We start from the raw sequence: 17,855 nt of genomic DNA, 5'->3' as shown, positions 1-17,855 counted from the left end.
ATCGTCTAAATGATTTACTTTTTTTCAATATTAATTACGTAATTAAGAACAAAATATTTACTTGAAATTACATTATAAAAATGTAATAAACAAGTTGCTTTATTTGCAAATATCTACTTTATTTAATAGTTGTCTAAGTGATTTACTTAATTTCGATATCAATTATGTAATTAAGTACAAAATATTTATTTAAAATAATATTTAATAAACAATTAGCTTTATATGCAAACATCTACATTATTTAAATATTACTAGTTGTGTAAATCATTTGCTTTTATAATGAAGTAAAAAATACTTTAATTGTAAATTGTGTTTAAAAATAAAGTAAATATTGTATGTATATAATAATAATAGTGTATGTAAATGACGGTGTGCATGATGTCCTTGATGTAAACATGAACCAAGTACTGCTATCCTGTCATATTGTGTGTATACTATGTATGTAGAGTACATAGTACTAGGTGTGTATTACTGCTATACAGAGAGTAACAGAGACGTCATCTTGGCCGCGTCCAGTCAAGGTCATGATGAAGTAAATAGTGGTGGGGGGTGGGGTGGGGGGGGGGGGGGTGTCCTGGCTGTCCCAAAGACGGAGTGTTCCTGTTGGTGAGGGCGTGTGAGCATGTGGTCCGGCGGCGTCCAATGGCGAGGCTGGAAGCAGCCGACGGGACCCGGCATCATCAGCATCCGTCCTGGCAGCACCCCCCCCTTCCCTCCCTGTTTCCCTCCCTCCCCGAAGGAGAGGAGATGGGTTGTGGGATGAGGATGCAGCAGGAAGCGGACGCAGCGGGGACGCAGGCAGCCAGGAAGGACGGAAGGACGGAAGGACGGAAGGACGGGCCGGCTGTGATGTAGGAGGAGAGCAGCATCATCAAGGAGAGTGAAGGTAGGAAGGAGGACCACCATCGTACCCGAGGTGGGACACGTCCCGTCTTCTTCTTCTTTGGTTGACTTTTTCAGTGTTGTTGTGCCCCCCCCCCCCATCCCCTCCCATCCTCCAGGATGTTGTCCACGGCGCAGCAGATGCTGCAGGACAGCCGCTCCAAGATGGAGCTCCTGCGGCTGCACATCACCAAAGCGGCCCAGGCGGGAGGCGCCGCCGACGCCCGCCTGGCCGAGCTGCGGCACTACATGCAGCGAGAGCACGCCGCCTTGGAAGGGGCCAATGAAGTCCTCGGGCGAACCACGCCGGACCACGCGGCCCACACGGAGGTACAAATGGCAAATGGCAGCGCCCGCACGTGAGCCGTCTGACCTCTCGCTGCCGTCTCAGGCTCGGGTTCGAGCACGCGAGTCCTCCCAGAGGCTGGACCTGCTGCGTGCGTCCGTGGAGGCGTGCCTGCGGGACGGGGCGTCTCCGGACGGGACGGTCGGAGGTGGCCAAGCGCTCCGAGGAGCCGTCCGCTCTCCGGTCCGAGGGCGCTCGGCGGCCATCTTGTCCAGCAGACCCGCCTCACTAACGGGTAAGGAAATGATGATCATTTAATACAATTTTACTTTATTAAAAATCATTTGAGTAAAAATAATTATTTGTTTTATTATAATTAAAAAGTATTAATTACGTATATTATGCAATAATTTATGTCATTTAACTATTTCATACTTATGATATTCATACTTATTTATTAAAAATAATTGTATGATCTAAAATTAGTTATTATTTTATTAGAATCAAATCATCTATTTTATTAATTATGTATATTATGCAATAATTTACATAATTTAACTATTTTATACTATTATACTATTCTAATATATTATACTTGATGAGAAATAATTTATTAAAACTAACAATTATAAAAACATGTACTTTATTTAAAGATGTAATGAATTAAATTAATTAAAATAAATTAATACTGAAAAGAAATGTTTTGTTTTTATTATGATAACAATTGGGCAAAATCTGCATTTACCTACGTTTAAGAATTATTAAAAAATATGAATATGATGCAATTATTTATATAATTGTAATGTTTTATAATTATTTCTTAAAATATTTGATTAAAAATAACATATGAAATATGTATGTCTTATTCATAATTATATATAATTATGTATGTTATGCAATAAGCACCAAGTCCCAAAAGTGTTAAGGCAGTCCCATAGTGTCCCTACGTCATGCCATGTGTGTATTTGCCTTTAGACCTGAGTAAATTAGCTAAGATGCTAACGGTTATCACGCTAGCACCTAGCAAGAGAGCCTCAAGTAATATAATGGACACTACTGCTAGTATTAGTATGTGTGTTAGTAGTGTTGCTAGTACTACTAGCAAGACATTTGTTGTCGCTGCTTCAGGGAAGCTGGAGGTGAGGCTTCTTGGATGCGAGGACCTGATGTCCCCTCCGACTCACGTGGCCGGCGTCCCCACGGAAGAGGAGGATGATTCCCCTGGCGCCGCGATGCCTTCAGGTACGAGCGGCGGCGCCGGGCGCTGCCGAGGAGGCTTGCCGCAAGACCAAAGCTGTCTGTCGGTGTCCCAACCAGAAGGGGCGGAGACCAGCGGCGTGCTGAGGCTGGACGGCAGGGTGGTGGACAGGACGCCCTGGGGGCCCGTGGGGAAGATGGCCTGGGACCACACCTTCTCCATCCACCTGGACAGAGTCAGTACGCAGGCTCGTCTGCGCCACACGCCGTGGCCAAGCTCCTCCTGTGGATTGAAATCATGACGTGAATAAAGTGACCAGCAGGGGGAGCTGTTGCACACGTTGCACATTGCAGACATTGTCAGTCCCTCTGATTGACCTTTGCTGCAGGCCCAGGAGCTGGAGGTGGACGTCCTGTGGCGGGACAGGAAGCGCGTGTGCGGCCTCGCCTTCCTGCGACTGGAGGAGCTGCTGGACCGGGAGAAGACCTCCTCAGGGGTGTGGCGTCTGGAACCGCGAGGCCTCCTCCACGCCCGGGTGGGCTCCACGCGTGGACCGGATGATGATGATGATGTTTCACGGACATAGCGGTTTCATTTCCTGTCTTGTCTTCTAAAGTTTGACCTCGTGGACGTGGCGGTGGAGCGTCAGCCCAGACTGAGACGTCAGCCGTGTGTTTTTACCAAGGAGAGAGGTACCCGCCCACCCTTTGGAGTAGTCCGTGTGCAGCTCGTACATGTGTGTGTGTGTAGGTAAAAGGTTTGTGCGAGCGGCTCAGCTGAACATGAACTTCTCCACGTGGGGTCACCTGATGATGAGCGTCCTTCCTCGCTACGCCTCCTTCGGCACGCTCGGCTCCGCCCTCGCCACCAGGGTCGCGGCGTCCGAACCAACGGCGCCGAGGTCGCCAGCGGTGATGCCGTGGACCGTCCGCGGAGAGGTTCTGTGTCCTGGCAGGTCATGTGATGTTTTGTCCCCACTGTCCCCGTCCCCGTCCCACGTGCAGCGAGGACACGGCCGTCGTCAGAGCTCCTCCCAGCCAGCAGGAGGCGACGCGGGACAGGATGCGCATGGAGGACCTGCAGTACGTGTCGGTGCTGGGTAGAGGTCACTTTGGGAAGGTAGGAGCGTCCTCTGGTCTGGTCCGGTCTGGTCCGGTCTGGTCCGGTCCGGTCAGTCTGGGTGGGAAATGTTCTCCGCAGGTTCTGCTGGCCGAGTTCAAGAAGACGGGCAAGCTGTACGCCGTCAAAGCCTTGAAGAAGAGCGACATCCTCATGCGGGACGAGGTGGATAGGTGGGTGACGGGCGGGGCGGACTCTGCCCTCCACCCCCCCCCCATCCCCAGACCCAGCTCCGAGTGAGTGGTGTGGTCTTCCGCAGCCTGATGAGCGAGAAGAGAATCTTGGAGATGATCAACGTGTCCCGCCATCCCTTCCTGGTTCATCTCCACGGCTGCTTCCAGACGGGCGAGCACGTCTGCTTCGTCATGGACTACCTTCCCGGAGGGGACCTGATGATCCACATCCACAACAAGGCCTTCAGCGAGGCCCAGACCAGGTTGGTGGACTAAGTCCTTCCCGCCGGTCTGTCCCTGTGATGCCGGACTCTTCCTCAGGTTCTACTCGGCCTGCGTGGTCCTGGCTCTGGAGTTCCTGCACCTCAACAAGATCATCTACCGGTAGGTGGGGCAATGGGGGGGAGGGGGGTGTCTTAGCGCCCCCTCACCGCCGGGCCCGCCCTCACAGGGACCTCAAGCTGGACAACCTGCTGATGGACGCCGACGGCTTTGTCAGAATGACCGACTTTGGACTTTGTAAAGAAGGTGGTCTGCCTTCTGGGAGCCGTCTTCATGGTCCCCCTCCCCCGACCCCCGACTCATGGCTTTTTGGTCCTGGCCAGGGATGGGACACGGAGATCGGACGGCCACCTTCTGCGGCACGCCCGAGTTTCTGGCGCCGGAGGTCCTGACCGATGACGACTACACACGGGCCGTGGACTGGTGGGGGATGGGCGTGCTCATCTACGAGATGCTGGTGGGCGAGGTGGGTGTACTGCTCTACATTACCCCGTATGTACCTGCTCTATATCACGTGGTGTACTATACTCTACTTATGGTATATACTCTTACCTACTGTATATTACCGTATATACTCTACCTGCTCTATATCACGTGGTGTACTATACTCTACTTATGGTACATACTCTTACCTACTGTATATTACCGTATGTACCTGCTCTATATCACGTGGTATACTATACTCTACTTATGGTACATACTCTTACCTACTGTATATTACCGTATATACTCTACCTGCTCTATATCACGTGGTATACTATACTCTACTTATGGTACATACTCTTACCTACTGTATATTACCGTATATACTCTACCTGCTCTATATCACGTGGTATACTATACTCTACTTATGGTACATACTCTTACCTACTGTATATTACCGTATGTACTCTACCTGCTCTATATCACGTGGTATACTATACTCTACTTATGGTACATACTCTTACCTACTGTATATTACCGTATGTACCTGCTCTATATCACGTGGTATACTATACTCTACTTATGGTACATACTCTTACCTACTGTATATTACCGTATATACTCTACCTGCTCTATATCACGTGGTATACTATACTCTACTTATGGTACATACTCTTACCTACTGTATATTACCGTATATACTCTACCTGCTCTATATCACGTGGTATACTATACTCTACTTATGGTACATACTCTTACCTACTGTATATTACCGTATATACTCTACCTGCTCTATATCACGTGGTATACTATACTCTACTTATGGTACATACTCTTACCTACTGTATATTACCGTATGTACTCTACCTGCTCTATATCACGTGGTATACTATACTCTACTTATGGTACATACTCTTACCTACTGTATATTACCGTATGTACCTGCTCTATATCACGTGGTATACTATACTCTACTTATGGTACATACTCTTACCTACTGTATATTACCGTATATACTCTACCTGCTCTATATCACGTGGTATACTATACTCTACTTATGGTACATACTCTTACCTACTGTATATTACCGTATATACTCTACCTGCTCTATATCACGTGGTATACTATACTCTACTTATGGTACATACTCTTACCTACTGTATATTACCGTATATACTCTACCTGCTCTATATCACGTGGTATACTATACTCTACTTATGGTACATACTCTTACCTACTGTATATTACCGTATATACTCTACCTGCTCTATATCACGTGGTGTACTATACTCTACTTATGGTACATACTCCTACCTACTGTATATTACCGTATATACTCTACCTGCTCTATATCACGTGGTATACTATACTCTACTTATGGTACATACTCTTACCTACTGTATATTACCGTATATACTCTACCTGCTCTATATCATGTGGTATATACTCTATTTATGGTATATACTCTTACCTACTGTATATTACCGTATATACTCTACCTGCTCTATATCACGTAGTGTACTATACTCTACTTATGGTACATACTCTTACCTACTGTATATTACCGTATATACTCTACCTGCTCTATATCACGTGGTATACTATACTCTACTTATGGTACATACTCTTACCTACTGTATATTACCGTATATACTCTACCTGCTCTATATCACGTGGTATACTATACTCTACTTATGGTACATACTCTTACCTACTGTATATTACCGTATATACTCTACCTGCTCTATATCACGTGGTATACTATACTCTACTTATGGTACATACTCTTACCTACTGTATATTACCGTATATACTCTACCTGCTTGATATCACATGGTATATACTCTACTTAGGGTATATACTCTACCTACTGTATATTACCGTATATACTTTACCTGCTGTATATACTCTACCTACAGTATATATCTACTGTATATACTCTACCTACTGTATATTACGGTATATACTCTACCTGCTGTATATACTCTACATACTCTATATCATGGTATATACTCTACCTACTGTATATACTCTACATAGTACTGTATATCACGGTATATACTCTACCTACTGTATATCACAGTATATAGCCTACCTATATATATCCAGTATCATAGGAGTAAAAAGTGGTACATTTAGGAGTAAAAAAGTGACAAAAAAGTAGTTTTCCACAAGCCAACTGGCAGGTGATGATGATGGCGATATGCTAAGAAGTATCTATCACATATTTGAAGGGTGAAAAGCCTCTATGATTATTATTATTATGTTTTTCCCACTTTTCTGAAAAAAACCCTTTTTTCTGGTAAAGTTGTAGTAAATTTGGGCCTACGTAGACTGCTATGATATGTTGTGATGCCCTCCCTGCATGGTCCCTGATGACGCCTGCGCTAGTCTCCCTTCCTGGGCGAGGACGAGGAGGAGGTGTTTGACAGCATCGTCAACGATGACGTGCAGTACCCACCAGCGCTTCCCGCCGACGCCGTGACCATCATCCAGAAGGTGACCACTTGGGGGGTGAGGGGGGGGGCTTGAAGGTGACCCAACGCTGCTTTCTTTCTTTGGTTTTGGCGTGCAGCTGCTGAAGAAGAACCCGCTGAAGAGGCTCGGCGCCGGAGAGAGAGACGCCAGCGAGTTGAAAGGAGAGGAATACTTTCAGGTACGCGGCCAGGAAAAAACTGCTATGGTACTGCTATGCTAATGCTAATATATGAACAATGCTTATATGCTAACATTGGCATAGCAGTATTTGTATCCATTTTCTTAGGTCGAACATATATAAAAGACTTAGCACTATTATGTTACATGTTAGCATGCTAACATTAGTGTTAGCATGCTAAAGTAAGCATATAAGCATTGTTTATATATTGACATTAGCATAGCAGTATTTGTATCCATGTTCCTAGGTCGACACATAAAGACTTAGCACTATTATGTTACATGTTAGCATGCTAACATTAGTGTTAGCATGCTAAAGTAAGCGTATAAGCATTGTTTATATATTGACATTAGCATAGCAGTATTTGTATCCATTTTCCTAGGTCGACACATAAAGACAGCACTATTATGTTACATGTTAGCATGCTAACAGTGTAAAAGTAGGCATATAAGCATTGTTTATATATTAACATTAGCATAGCAGTATTTGTATCCCTTTTCTTAGGTCGACACATATATATATATATACTATATATATAGACTCAGCACGATTATGTCACGTTAGCATAAAAATGTTGGCATTTCTAGCATGCTAACATTAGCAAAGATGCATTTTTAGCCGTTTTTATAGCCAGGTACACCGCTATTATGCTAACGTAAGTATCTGTCGTCATAACAGAGTGGCTTGCCATGATGGGCATGCCTTAGTTGCACTAAAAAATGTAACGTAATTAATGAACGTGTTAGTTTTGACAGCCCTAGTAATATTAGGAGAATAAAGCGGTACGTTTACTTGTGAATTTGTGTTCCGTATTGGTGGCGTATCGCGTGACGTAATGGTGCGAGGCTTCCCGACTCCCAAGTGTGTCCCTGCTGGTCTTCCAGGACGTGGACTGGGACGCTCTGCTGGCCAAGAAGGTGAAGCCTCCTTTCCTGCCGTCCATCAAAGATTGGGCCGACGTCAGCAACTTCGACGAGGACTTCACCAGACTGCAGCCCGTCCTGTCCCCGCCCGCCGAGCCCGGGGTCCTCTCGGCCGAGCAGCAGGGCGCCTTCGCCGACTTTGACTTTTGCGCGGCCGAGACGGGATCGGCGGCCGCCGACACGGACGCTTCCAGCAATTCTTCCGCTTGCTTTGACTGACCCGAGATGCGTGACAAGCTCCGCCCACTGCCGCGACCCGCCACGTGAACTGCCGCAGAGCCATCCTGATAGATGTAGTCCATGCTCCACATGTGCTTTATTTATTTCAGAAGGGGGCGTGTCCATTAGTAAAGGCCGTGGCTGTGAACGAATGAAACGAAGCATCTACTTCCTGTGTTGCCGTGCGTCCCGTGCGCGTACCTGGAGTCAGACGGGGTCGTGGGTGTTCCTGTGGTAGACCTGCTCCCACGCCACCGCCCCGCAGGCGCAGAAGAAGTCCCACAGGTTGCAGAGGACGCCGCGGTCAAAGGGGTTGTCCTCGTCGGCGCGCTCCCTCAGGTAGGCGATCCTGTGGCGGGACATGAACTCCCAGGTGGTGCGGTTGATGGACACCAGGTAGACGTGGCAGCCCAGCAGCACCGCCACCACCGCCGCCATGACGCCCGCCACGCACAGCGCCGCCAGCAGGAAGCCGTTGCCGCGCAACCACGACTCCCAGGTGGTGGAGGGGGAGATGCCAGACCTGCCGTGGGGACAAGGTGCGTTTGAGGGAGGCGGGCCGGGTGAGAGCGGGCGTCGGCGTACGTACAGCGCCACCTGCAGAGCCCACAGCAGCGCCAGCAGCTGCACGGCGAGGTAGACCACGAACCAGCGGTGGTTCCTCTCGCCCACGCAGTTCTCGATCCAGGGGCAGTGGTGGTCGAAGCGGCGCACGCAGCGTTTGCACATCTGACAGTGCTTGGCTCTCATTGGCTGCTGCTCCCACACACAGGAAGACAAACACCGTGGAGTACATTCAACACGTATCCGCCATGCTGCTCTCTTCTACGCCCCCTACCTGCAGCAGACAGAAGCCGCAACGCCGTAGACGAGGCGCCGTGGAGGCCTGAGGCATCATGGACTCCGTCTCCAGATCTGAATCCTGCGCACATGCGCGCTTTCGTCATTGGCCACCCCAAATCGTCCATTGTTTGTCTAAATGTGCCCTGTGATTGGCTGCTAGTTTAGCCAATGGGTGGTATGCCAATGAACGGGAAAGACCGCATTTGGGGGTCTCTTGATGGGTGTCCCTCACCTTGACAGTGTCAGAAAGGACGAATCCGGGGTCCATGAGGGACACGGCAAAGTACAGCAGCACTGAAAGCACCACCAGGAGGAAGAAAAGAACCGGAAGCAGCAGCTCCCCACGCTCCTCGCACTGACGCAGATCTGCACACAATACAAGACCATAAACATTTCATCGCTTTTATGTTGTATCAAGAGACAAATGTAAACACTTACCAGTGTTGTGTACGAACAGAATCAGGGTTATAACCCACGTTAGCACGGTATGTGAGGCCCGAACCAGGAACCCGGTCCGGAACATGTTCTGAACAGTTTTCGTCTTACATATAAATCAACTATCTGAACACTTTACATTCATATGTGTTCATTCTGCACACGGCTAGCACGCTAGCTAGCTAACCACAGGCCTCGCTTTTACACGACATAACCCTGACGCAAAGGTAAAGGCAGTAAAAACAAAGTCGTTGTATTGGCTTAGTTATATTTCAATTCAGCTAACCGCCGCAAATTAGTGAGCTAACGCACATTAAGCGTCCTTCCACTTCCGTGTTGTCGTACGGGTACCTGCTAGCTAGCGAGCTAACCACGGGCTTCGCTTCCAGCCGTTATACGATATAACTGTAACGCAAATGTGAAAGTTGCTCGCTTAAAACATTAACACAGTCTTGGCTTAGTTCCATTCTATATTCTTAGTTCTATTTACCGCCCGTTTGTGAGCTAAAACGCGGCATTGTTTCATCGCATATTAAGCGTCCATCCACTTCCGTGTTGTCGTACGGGTACCTGCTAGCTAGCGAGCTAACCACGGGCTTCGCTTCCAGCCGTTATACGACATAACTGTGACGCAAATGTAACATTAACATAGTTAACATAGGCTGAGTTCTATTCCAGCTACTTGCCGCCCGTTTGTGAGCTAAACGCGGCAATGTTTCAACGCATATTAAGCGCCCGTCTACTTCCGTGTTGTCGTACGGGTACCCGCGATGGACAAAATACGCACAGGCCAAATGGCACTTTAACACGTGACACCGCTTTTTGAATTGCCCCGTTAAACCTCCAAGTGTCCAATATCGCTGCTCGTCTTGAATATAAAATCATACACTTGATCATTAAGAGTCATAATAAGCGTTTGCAGGATTAATTCGGATTTTTATGTGGTTCTGGTCTGGTTTAGAAGCAGCATAGTGTAGCAGGTCCTATTTACAGTTATTTCAAGTCACGTGACACAAGCACGGTTGATGACGTTTCACCAAAGCTTCTGGTCATCTCCATAAAATGTGAAGAATGTTTGCGCTTGAATCAGCAGGACTCCCGAGACAGATTTAACAAGAATTTGCATTTATTTGCATGAAAATAGCTCTTAAAATACTAAAAAAAAAAAAAATCTCTCCAAAAGAAGAATGTGTAATACCTGGACTGCTGTGACATTCAGAGGCTCTTCCAGCAAAGATTAAAGTGCAATGTGTTGCTCATTCTTTTTTTTTTTTTCAAGCCCTTGAGTCACCAAGTAGGTGGGGGGCTTCTTCCCCCATAGTGATATTTAGGAAGCATGATACATTAGTGTCGTCCGTCCCACGTGGATCAAGGCCATTCCAGATACAGTGTGCAGCATTTATCTCCTCCTCGTGGATAAAAGCAATAAATACAGGAAGGAAATAAATAGTGTGCAGTCATTCAGGACGGGGTGGGGGTGGGGGGGCACAATCATGTCTTCCGACGCCACAGTAATAAAAATAAGCTTTGATGTTGGCATCCAAAGTGTCGGCAGAAACATTTGGTCCTGAACTTGCAGCGGCATCGGCGTGCCGTATGGCTGCGATGCTAAATAGCAGCGCTCCTCCACGTCCTCCATCTTGGCATTCCCAAACCCGCGTGTCCTTTCTCGCCTTTCATCAGCGAACATTCACAGAATGAGATCAGTTCCAGGGCCCCCGGGATTCCGGCGGTGGCCTGGGAGAGGCAGCGAGGGTGGGTGTGGCTCAGCGCGAGGTGACACCCAGATGCGTCTTGAGGTGCTCGTAGACCACGTAGCTGATGCTGACCGCGGGAATGACTTTAAGGAAGTTGGGGGCCAGGCCTCTGTAGAGCCCCGACGGGCCCTCCGCCTGCAGGATTTGCTTGAAGAGGCCCGTCATGGTGGCCTGCTGGCCGCCGCCGTTTGCTGCTGCACGGGAGAAAAGGGGCGGGGTCACGTCGTGTTGACGTCTGCGTGTTACGGTGCGGAGGACGCGGACTCACCCTGTGCTTGCATGCGGGTGCGGACGAGGGCGAGCGGATAGCTGGTCAGCTGGCCGCAGGTGCTGGACACGGTGCCGCAGGCCAGCAGCACCACCACGCCGGGGTCGCTGGTGCCGTGCTGCTGCAGGTAGCGGTTCTTCAGGGTCTGGGGTGGAGACGAAGCGGCGAACGTGAAGGCCACGTTTGCGGGGAGGGAAGAGGAAAAAGGAGGAGGAGCCTCACCTCGTAGACGGCCAGGTCGATGCCGGCGTAGGGGATGATGCCCAGCATGTTGGGGAGGTAGCCCTTGTAGAAGGCCGCCAGTCCTTCCCTACGGAGGATCTGCTTGGCGCAGTCCGAGATGCCGGCGTACTGACCCGTGGTCCTCAGAGCCAGCCGTGTCTTCAGCACCTGGCGTGGAAGCAAAAAGGTTGAAACCATGACGGTGCAAAGGACACGGCGGTAGAAACGGAGCGGCGCCGACCTCCATGGGGTAGATGGCGCTCTGGGCGATGACGCCGGCCAGAGATCCGGCCGCAAAGCGTTCCAGGATGCTGAGCGTGGCCTTGTCGCCGGCGATCAGACGTTTGATCTGCACAGAGGAAGGAGCGGCGTTGGCGAGGCGGCATTTGGGCGGCACACGTGCGGCGCTCGGCTCGTACCTGCTCGTAGGCCATGAACTTGAGGGCGGACTCGGGAGCGATTTTGATGATGTTGACGCCGTTGCCTCGCCACAGCGACCTCACCCCGCCCTCTTTGATCATCTGCGTCAGGCCGCTCATGATGCACATGCTGTTGCTCCTGGAGCCGTACACCTGAACACACACACACACAGACGAGATGCGGTCAATGCTGTTGCCACGGCGACAGGACGATCACTTGAACAAGGCCACTTCACGTCATGACCCGGGCGAGCGCGTCAAAGGCGAACGCGGGACGGCAACGGAGGCCGCGGATGACGCAACGTGCGGTCTGCTGCTGCGCCGCCATTGGCTGCGCCGACCCTGGACTTTGACCGTTCCCGCTCTGTAAACATTAACCCGCCGTTACGAAAGAGTCGGGAGTTCAGTGGGACTCGGACACGGCTTATCTGGGTGCCAACCAGTCACCTCCGTGCCAATTAGGACAGATAAGACGCTCCACTTATCCACCGTGAGGACTCTGACCCCAGAGTCGGGTCGGCGTTCCCGTACCGCCCTTTCCTTGGCACTACCCGGATATGAACGGCTGTGGAAAATGATACATTATATATATATATATATATATATTACTATATTAGGTCAATACTGAGAAGAGCCGCTTTCATCTTACAGCAATAAAGTCCAAATATTGAGTCCATTTGACCAGAACGCGTATTTCCACATATTTGATTTCCAAGTGAAAATCAGGTTGGGAAAATGTATAACATGGAATAAAGCCCAACCACCACGGGAATAAAGTCCAACTACGATGGGAATAAAGCCCAACCACCACGGGAATAAACTACAACCCACAACAGGAATAAACTACAACGGAATAAAGCCCAACCACCACGGGAATAAAGTCAAAGGACAGGAATAAAGCCCAACCACCACGGGAATAAACTACAACCCACAACAGGAATAAACTACAACGGAATAAAGCCCAACCACCACGGGAATAAAGTCAAAGGACAGGAATAAAGCCCAACCACCACAGGAATAAACTACAACCCACGGCAGGAATAACCTACAACGGAAATAAAGCCCAACCACCGCTGGAATAAAGTCAAAGGACAGGAATAAAGCCCAACCACCATGGGAATAAAGTCAAAGGACGGGAATAAAGCCCAACCACCATGGGAATAAAGTCAAAGGACGGGAATAAAGCCCAACCACCATGGGAATAAAGTCAAAGGACAGGAATAAAGCCCAACCACCATGGGAATAAAGTCAAAGGACGGGAATAAAGCCCAACCACCACGGGAATAAAGTCAAAGGACGGGAATAAAGCCCAACCACCATGGGAATAAAGTCAAAGGGCAGGAATAAAGCCCAACCACCATGGGAATAAAGTCAAAGGGCAGGAATAAAGGCCAACCACCATGGGAATAAAGTCAAAGGACAGGAATAAAGGCCAACCTACAACGGGAATAAAGGCCAACTACAACCTTGCTAGACTCCCAGGCGGACCCTCCTTACCTGCATCATGACTTTGACCCGGTCCAGCGGGGCGGTGCACGTCCTGGACACGGCGCCGGCTCCGCCCCCGGCCACCAGGTGGCGCCACCACATGCCGCTCTGCCTCTCCTCCTCGGTGAAGTCGTCTGGAACCATCAGGTTCTCGCCCACGTCGAAGATCTGGTCAGAGGGCAAAGAAACATTCCTGAGGGTGCGATGCGGGGAGCAGAAGCGCCAGGAAGGGCAGCGTTGGCGTTTTTGGAGGATCGTGGGGAGGCCGCGGCCCCGGTGAGGCCGTGTGATGTAACATCTGAAAATGGACGCCATCTCGCCTTTCATCGGCTGAGATGCTCCTGGCCTTTGACGCCATTCTTCAGGCACCGCAGACTTTGACACGCTTACATAACGGCTCAGCGTATCACTCACACATAATCCCGGCAAAGCTCATGTGCTGCTGACGCACATCGTATCCGAGGCGGCTAATGGCGCCCGTGTAGGTGTAAATGATCTGCAGGAGGGACCCCGGGGACTGACCGTGGAGTGTTTCCAGTACAGGATGATCTCCGGGATGCTCTCCGTCTCCTCCGGCGTGGGGTACCTGCTCCACTCTTTGCTGCTGATGGTCATCATGCCGTTCTTGTCCATGCTTGGGACAAACAAAAAGCAGCGCCTTAAAACCCCCGACACCCAAACGCAAACAGCGACCGCAACGGCGAGGCCGACTACCTGTGCAGCGCCTTCTCTGCCAGGCGAGGCGAAATGTGCACGCCGATGTCCTGAAGGGACCGCACGAACTCCCTGGTCTCTACTCCACCTTCACAAACGGGAAGAAGGAACATGAGCTGGAAATACTTTTTGGATTCTTTAGAAAAAATTTTAAATACAAAAAAGAATTTTAACCCTTATTTATAATTTGGTATATTCTTGTCAAAGTATTTTTTACTTAAATATTTCAAAGAATTAAAATATTTTTTAAATAGGGTAAGATATTATTTTTTAATATTATTATTTAATATTACTTTAAGATTTTTGTAAAATATTTTAGCTAGAATATATTTTAAGCCTTTTGTATTTATTACCATTGTGACAAGTTTTTTTACTTAAATTTATATTAATTTAAACATTTTATTGATTTTAAATAAGCGCCTTTGTCAATTTTGAGTGAAAATAATAAGTGTAATTATCCTAAAATAAATAATGAAAACATAAAAATAATAAATAAATAATAGATAATAAAAAATAAAAGGTGTGATTTTAATATGCTTCCACCGGTACAGGCGGCCCTTTGAGAGGAACCAGAACGATGTGGCCCACATAAAGGCAAGACAGTTTGACGCCCCTGCACTAAAATTTAAGGGGGACCCATCAAGCCCTCCCACTTTCCCAACCTCACAGTGCTAAAACGACGGGAGCTCACCGGCATGCTTCTTGTCCAGACTCTTGACCACCAACTTCAAGTCCTTCTCGTAGTCCTGCAGATAGTGCACAAACTCCTCAAAGTCCAGCTGGCCGTCAGACTGGTTTGGCTCCCTCTTCGAGGTTTTCTGGAGATGAAAGCGACACGCAGACTATGAGTATAAGCATGCACACCAAATTCACTTCGGAGGCCGGAGGCCGGAGCCCCCCCCCCAGTGACCTATTTGCCAGGTGTCTGATCTCCTCGCATGACACCGTAACGTCCTGTTCTCCAACGCGACCTGGTCTATCTTTGACCTCAAAGCCTCCGTGGCCCGCCAACTCCTGTAATCCCGTCTGAGCACCGGGCCTCCCGGACTAAATCAAGACCGGGTCGCTGGCACTTTTATGTCATATGTGCCTGCGCAGATACCCGACCCGAGTGTCACGCTGGAATAACATGCATGGTCTTGCAGGCCGGAGCGGGTCACCTGTCAGCAAAACGAGGGTTCTAGGAACCACTTTGGGAACTTTTTATTATTAAAATGCATATGATAACTTAGGGGTGCAGCAACAATGGTTTTAAGGTTGTTTTTTTTACAAAATCACATACACTCCAATATGTCTTTTTGTTACCATTTTTAAACACATTTTTAAATCAATGTATTATTTTTAATGTGCAAATTAGACAAAATATTTGTAAAAAATAACTTATCAAATCCAAAAATAATGTTTTTAAAATCATCAAAATATTTGAATGATTTTATTTTTAATGTATTTTTATGTATTAAATTGATTCACTATTTTTAAATGTGAAATATATTCATATGAAATTGAATGCTTTTTTTTACTGTTAAAAGCCGGTACTTCAAGCCGTGACGTCACGAATCATAAGGAAAGAGAATTCCTTGAAAAAGTGGAGTCAAATGCCCAAATGTCTTCAAACATAAAACACGCAGAATTAGACTCGAGTAATTGTTGCATTTTAATGACAACATATGCGTTTCTATAAGTCAAAAGTCACAATTTCTGGCAAATAATGCTATCGTGGCAAGCAGTGCGGCCTAGTCGTAAAGGCCTCATGCTAAACTAAGCTAATTTTGCCGGCCGGCACGCCCGGCCACACTGAGACGAGAAACTGCGTGGAAAGGCGAATGTGACTAGAAAAGAAACACAATTAAGTGCACAAAACGACATAGGGAGTAGTAAATCATATCAAGTGAGCTTTTTCATCCTACCTTCCGCCATCGTTGATACGCTGAAAACTCCTGAGACGGCAGAAACACGCTCAGTTTGGTGAAGAGCGAGTTGAGCTCGGAAGGGAGCCCGTTCGACTCGAAGTAATCCACTTCCACCGGGTCGGAGTTGGACACTGGGACGTAAAGGCACAGGGCGAGCATGTTTGGTTCCGGAAAGTGTCAAAAAAATACAATAAATAAATAAATTAGGGGGTGCCCACAGCACTTCCCGCCGGTGGAGTGAAATGCCGGTTCCTCACAAGAAGCCGGCTTCTAAAGAATGTCGAGTTCACCACGCCCCTTCCAGGAATATTCACGCGTCATTGGTTGGCCTCCACGTCCCGCCTTTCGAACAGGACGTCCTTTTACTACTGGCCAATCGAGAAGGCTTCTCATTGAAGGGCTCGGCTTAGTCCCGCCTTTCCGTTGCGTAAGGGATGGAGCCATAGTGGACCAATCGGGAGCTCGATTCTGTGTCAAAGATGAACCAATCACCGGTGTCCTTTCATTTAAAAGCGGACAGAAGTCGCCATTGTAGTTGTTTGGCAGTACAAGCATTAATACGTCAATGAAAACATACATTTCTGTATTTTTCATGCTTTCTAATGATATTCTTTCTATGCTTTGGTCTCGGAAATTAATCAGGTCGGAACTTTATTTGCCTTGCAAGTACGTTATGTCACTTTTAGTGTGTGTAAGGATTAACAGGGTAGAAAAAACAGGAGGTCCAAAAGCCAAAAAAAGATGCAGAGTGAACAACAGTGCCAAGGTTGTACACTTAGGCGCTAAATGACGTCACGCACGGCGTCCTGACGCAAACGCACTTTGACCTGCAGGCTCAGACAAACAGGCGGGTAAAGGTGAGAGGTCAGGTCCTTTCTGCCAAAACATGTTTTGTTTTGACCCAGCTAGCAGCCGAGTGCACTTTATGCTGTTTGTCTGCTGGTTAATTATGACACAGGAAGTCAACACCTTTGGGTGTTAATGAATGACGACCTTTGTTTTTCACGCTTGTACTAGCCCGCTACTGTCCTCTATCCCGTTCCCTCTGTGCCTCTGTCGCAACCGCACACCAATATATTTACAACAATTAACATGCTAATGCTAATGTTAGCATGACAGCCATTCTCACACATAGCATAACAGTGGTAAGTGTCTAGCTAGGAAAATGCTACTATGTTAACGTTCGCATGCTAATGTTCACATTGTAATGTTCACACATGTCTCCCTAAGATGGATAAAAATGCTAGTATGCTAATGTTAGCATGCTAACATTATAGTGGTGTTTATAACTGTTCAAAAATGCTACTATGCTAATGTTAACATGCTAGAAATAAAATATGAAGTGTTAGCATGTTAGCAATGCTAATTCTGCATGTTACCATGTAGCATAATAGTCCCAAGGCTGCTATTATGCTAATGTTAACATACTAGCAATGCTAACATGCTTACATTAGCATAATAGTGGTGTAACTAGCTATAAAAACGGCTAAAAATGCAACTTTGCTAACGTTAGCATGCTAGCAATGCTAACAATAGCACTTTAGACTTTCTTATCTCCTAATTAGGACTTTTAAGCTGATATTTTAACTTATTATCTCATAATTATGACTTTTTTATCTTGTAATATGAAATTCTTTT

The 17,855-nt window shown here is 47.5% G+C and overlaps 2 protein-coding genes and 1 pseudogene across 4 annotated transcripts; 1 reads left to right on the top strand and 2 right to left on the bottom strand.

Moving 5' to 3' along the window:
• The first annotated feature begins 739 nt into the window (after window positions 1-739).
• On the top strand, window positions 740-9,803 carry LOC131127888 (serine/threonine-protein kinase N1-like; annotated as a pseudogene). The gene is made up of 16 exons (XR_013627138.1): window positions 740-886; window positions 1,002-1,212; window positions 1,274-1,463; window positions 2,297-2,410; window positions 2,486-2,601; window positions 2,755-2,901; window positions 2,983-3,058; window positions 3,117-3,485; window positions 3,567-3,658; window positions 3,745-3,921; window positions 3,980-4,042; window positions 4,110-4,186; window positions 4,264-4,406; window positions 6,755-6,862; window positions 6,939-7,019; window positions 7,904-9,803. The product of XR_013627138.1 is annotated as a serine/threonine-protein kinase N1-like (transcript).
• On the bottom strand, window positions 8,235-10,356 carry LOC131127903 (palmitoyltransferase ZDHHC12-B-like). 2 transcript variants are annotated; one of them, XM_078789425.1, is made up of 5 exons: window positions 9,443-10,356; window positions 9,237-9,370; window positions 9,000-9,083; window positions 8,759-8,917; window positions 8,235-8,684 (listed from the first exon to the last, which is right to left on the bottom strand). In XM_078789425.1, exons 1-5 carry the CDS (start codon window positions 9,525-9,527, stop codon window positions 8,466-8,468), a joined length of 681 nt encoding a protein of 226 aa, XP_078645551.1. In that variant the 5' UTR covers window positions 9,528-10,356; the 3' UTR covers window positions 8,235-8,465. The 2 variants fall into 2 exon arrangements, with proteins under 2 accessions (XP_078645551.1, XP_057926214.2); XM_058070231.2 differs by having other exon boundaries at window positions 8,751-8,917; window positions 9,443-10,225.
• A 187-nt stretch (window positions 10,357-10,543) lies between these two features.
• On the bottom strand, window positions 10,544-16,491 carry slc25a25a (solute carrier family 25 member 25a). The gene is made up of 10 exons (XM_058070218.2): window positions 16,215-16,491; window positions 14,999-15,125; window positions 14,308-14,395; window positions 14,116-14,227; window positions 13,603-13,761; window positions 12,106-12,258; window positions 11,928-12,035; window positions 11,687-11,854; window positions 11,465-11,609; window positions 10,544-11,390 (listed from the first exon to the last, which is right to left on the bottom strand). Exons 1-10 carry the CDS (start codon window positions 16,374-16,376, stop codon window positions 11,206-11,208), a joined length of 1,407 nt encoding a protein of 468 aa, XP_057926201.2. The 5' UTR covers window positions 16,377-16,491; the 3' UTR covers window positions 10,544-11,205.
• Between the last annotated feature and the right edge of the window lie 1,364 nt (window positions 16,492-17,855).

This window comes from Doryrhamphus excisus, linkage group LG3 (genome assembly GCF_037039965.1).
Source record: "Doryrhamphus excisus strain RoL-2023G ecotype Guam linkage group LG3, RoL_Dexc_Guam_v1.1, whole genome shotgun sequence".
Lineage (NCBI taxonomy): Eukaryota > Metazoa > Chordata > Actinopteri > Syngnathiformes > Syngnathidae > Doryrhamphus > Doryrhamphus excisus.
Note: the sequence above shows the minus strand (reverse complement) of the source record. Positions and strands in the feature narration are given on the sequence as shown.

What these genes read in the sequence shown, in the direction of transcription:
- LOC131127903 (XM_058070231.2), bottom strand. Translation starts at nt 9,527, where the DNA reads ATGTTCCGGACCGGGTTCCTGGTTCGGGCCTCACATACCGTGCTAACG. An exon ending in GCGGCTTCTGTCTGCTGCAG is followed by an intron (nt 8,918 to 8,999) that starts GTAGGGGGCGTA and finishes GTGTGGGAGCAG; the next exon opens with CAGCCAATGAGAGCCAAGCA. An exon ending in TGGGCTCTGCAGGTGGCGCT is followed by an intron (nt 8,685 to 8,750) that starts GTACGTACGCCG and finishes TCCCCACGGCAG; the next exon opens with GTCTGGCATCTCCCCCTCCA.
- slc25a25a (XM_058070218.2), bottom strand. Translation starts at nt 16,376, where the DNA reads ATGCTCGCCCTGTGCCTTTACGTCCCAGTGTCCAACTCCGACCCGGTG. An exon ending in TCGACCTGGCCGTCTACGAG is followed by an intron (nt 11,610 to 11,686) that starts GTGAGGCTCCTC and finishes TCTCCACCCCAG; the next exon opens with ACCCTGAAGAACCGCTACCT. An exon ending in CACCCGCATGCAAGCACAGG is followed by an intron (nt 11,391 to 11,464) that starts GTGAGTCCGCGT and finishes TCTCCCGTGCAG; the next exon opens with CAGCAAACGGCGGCGGCCAG.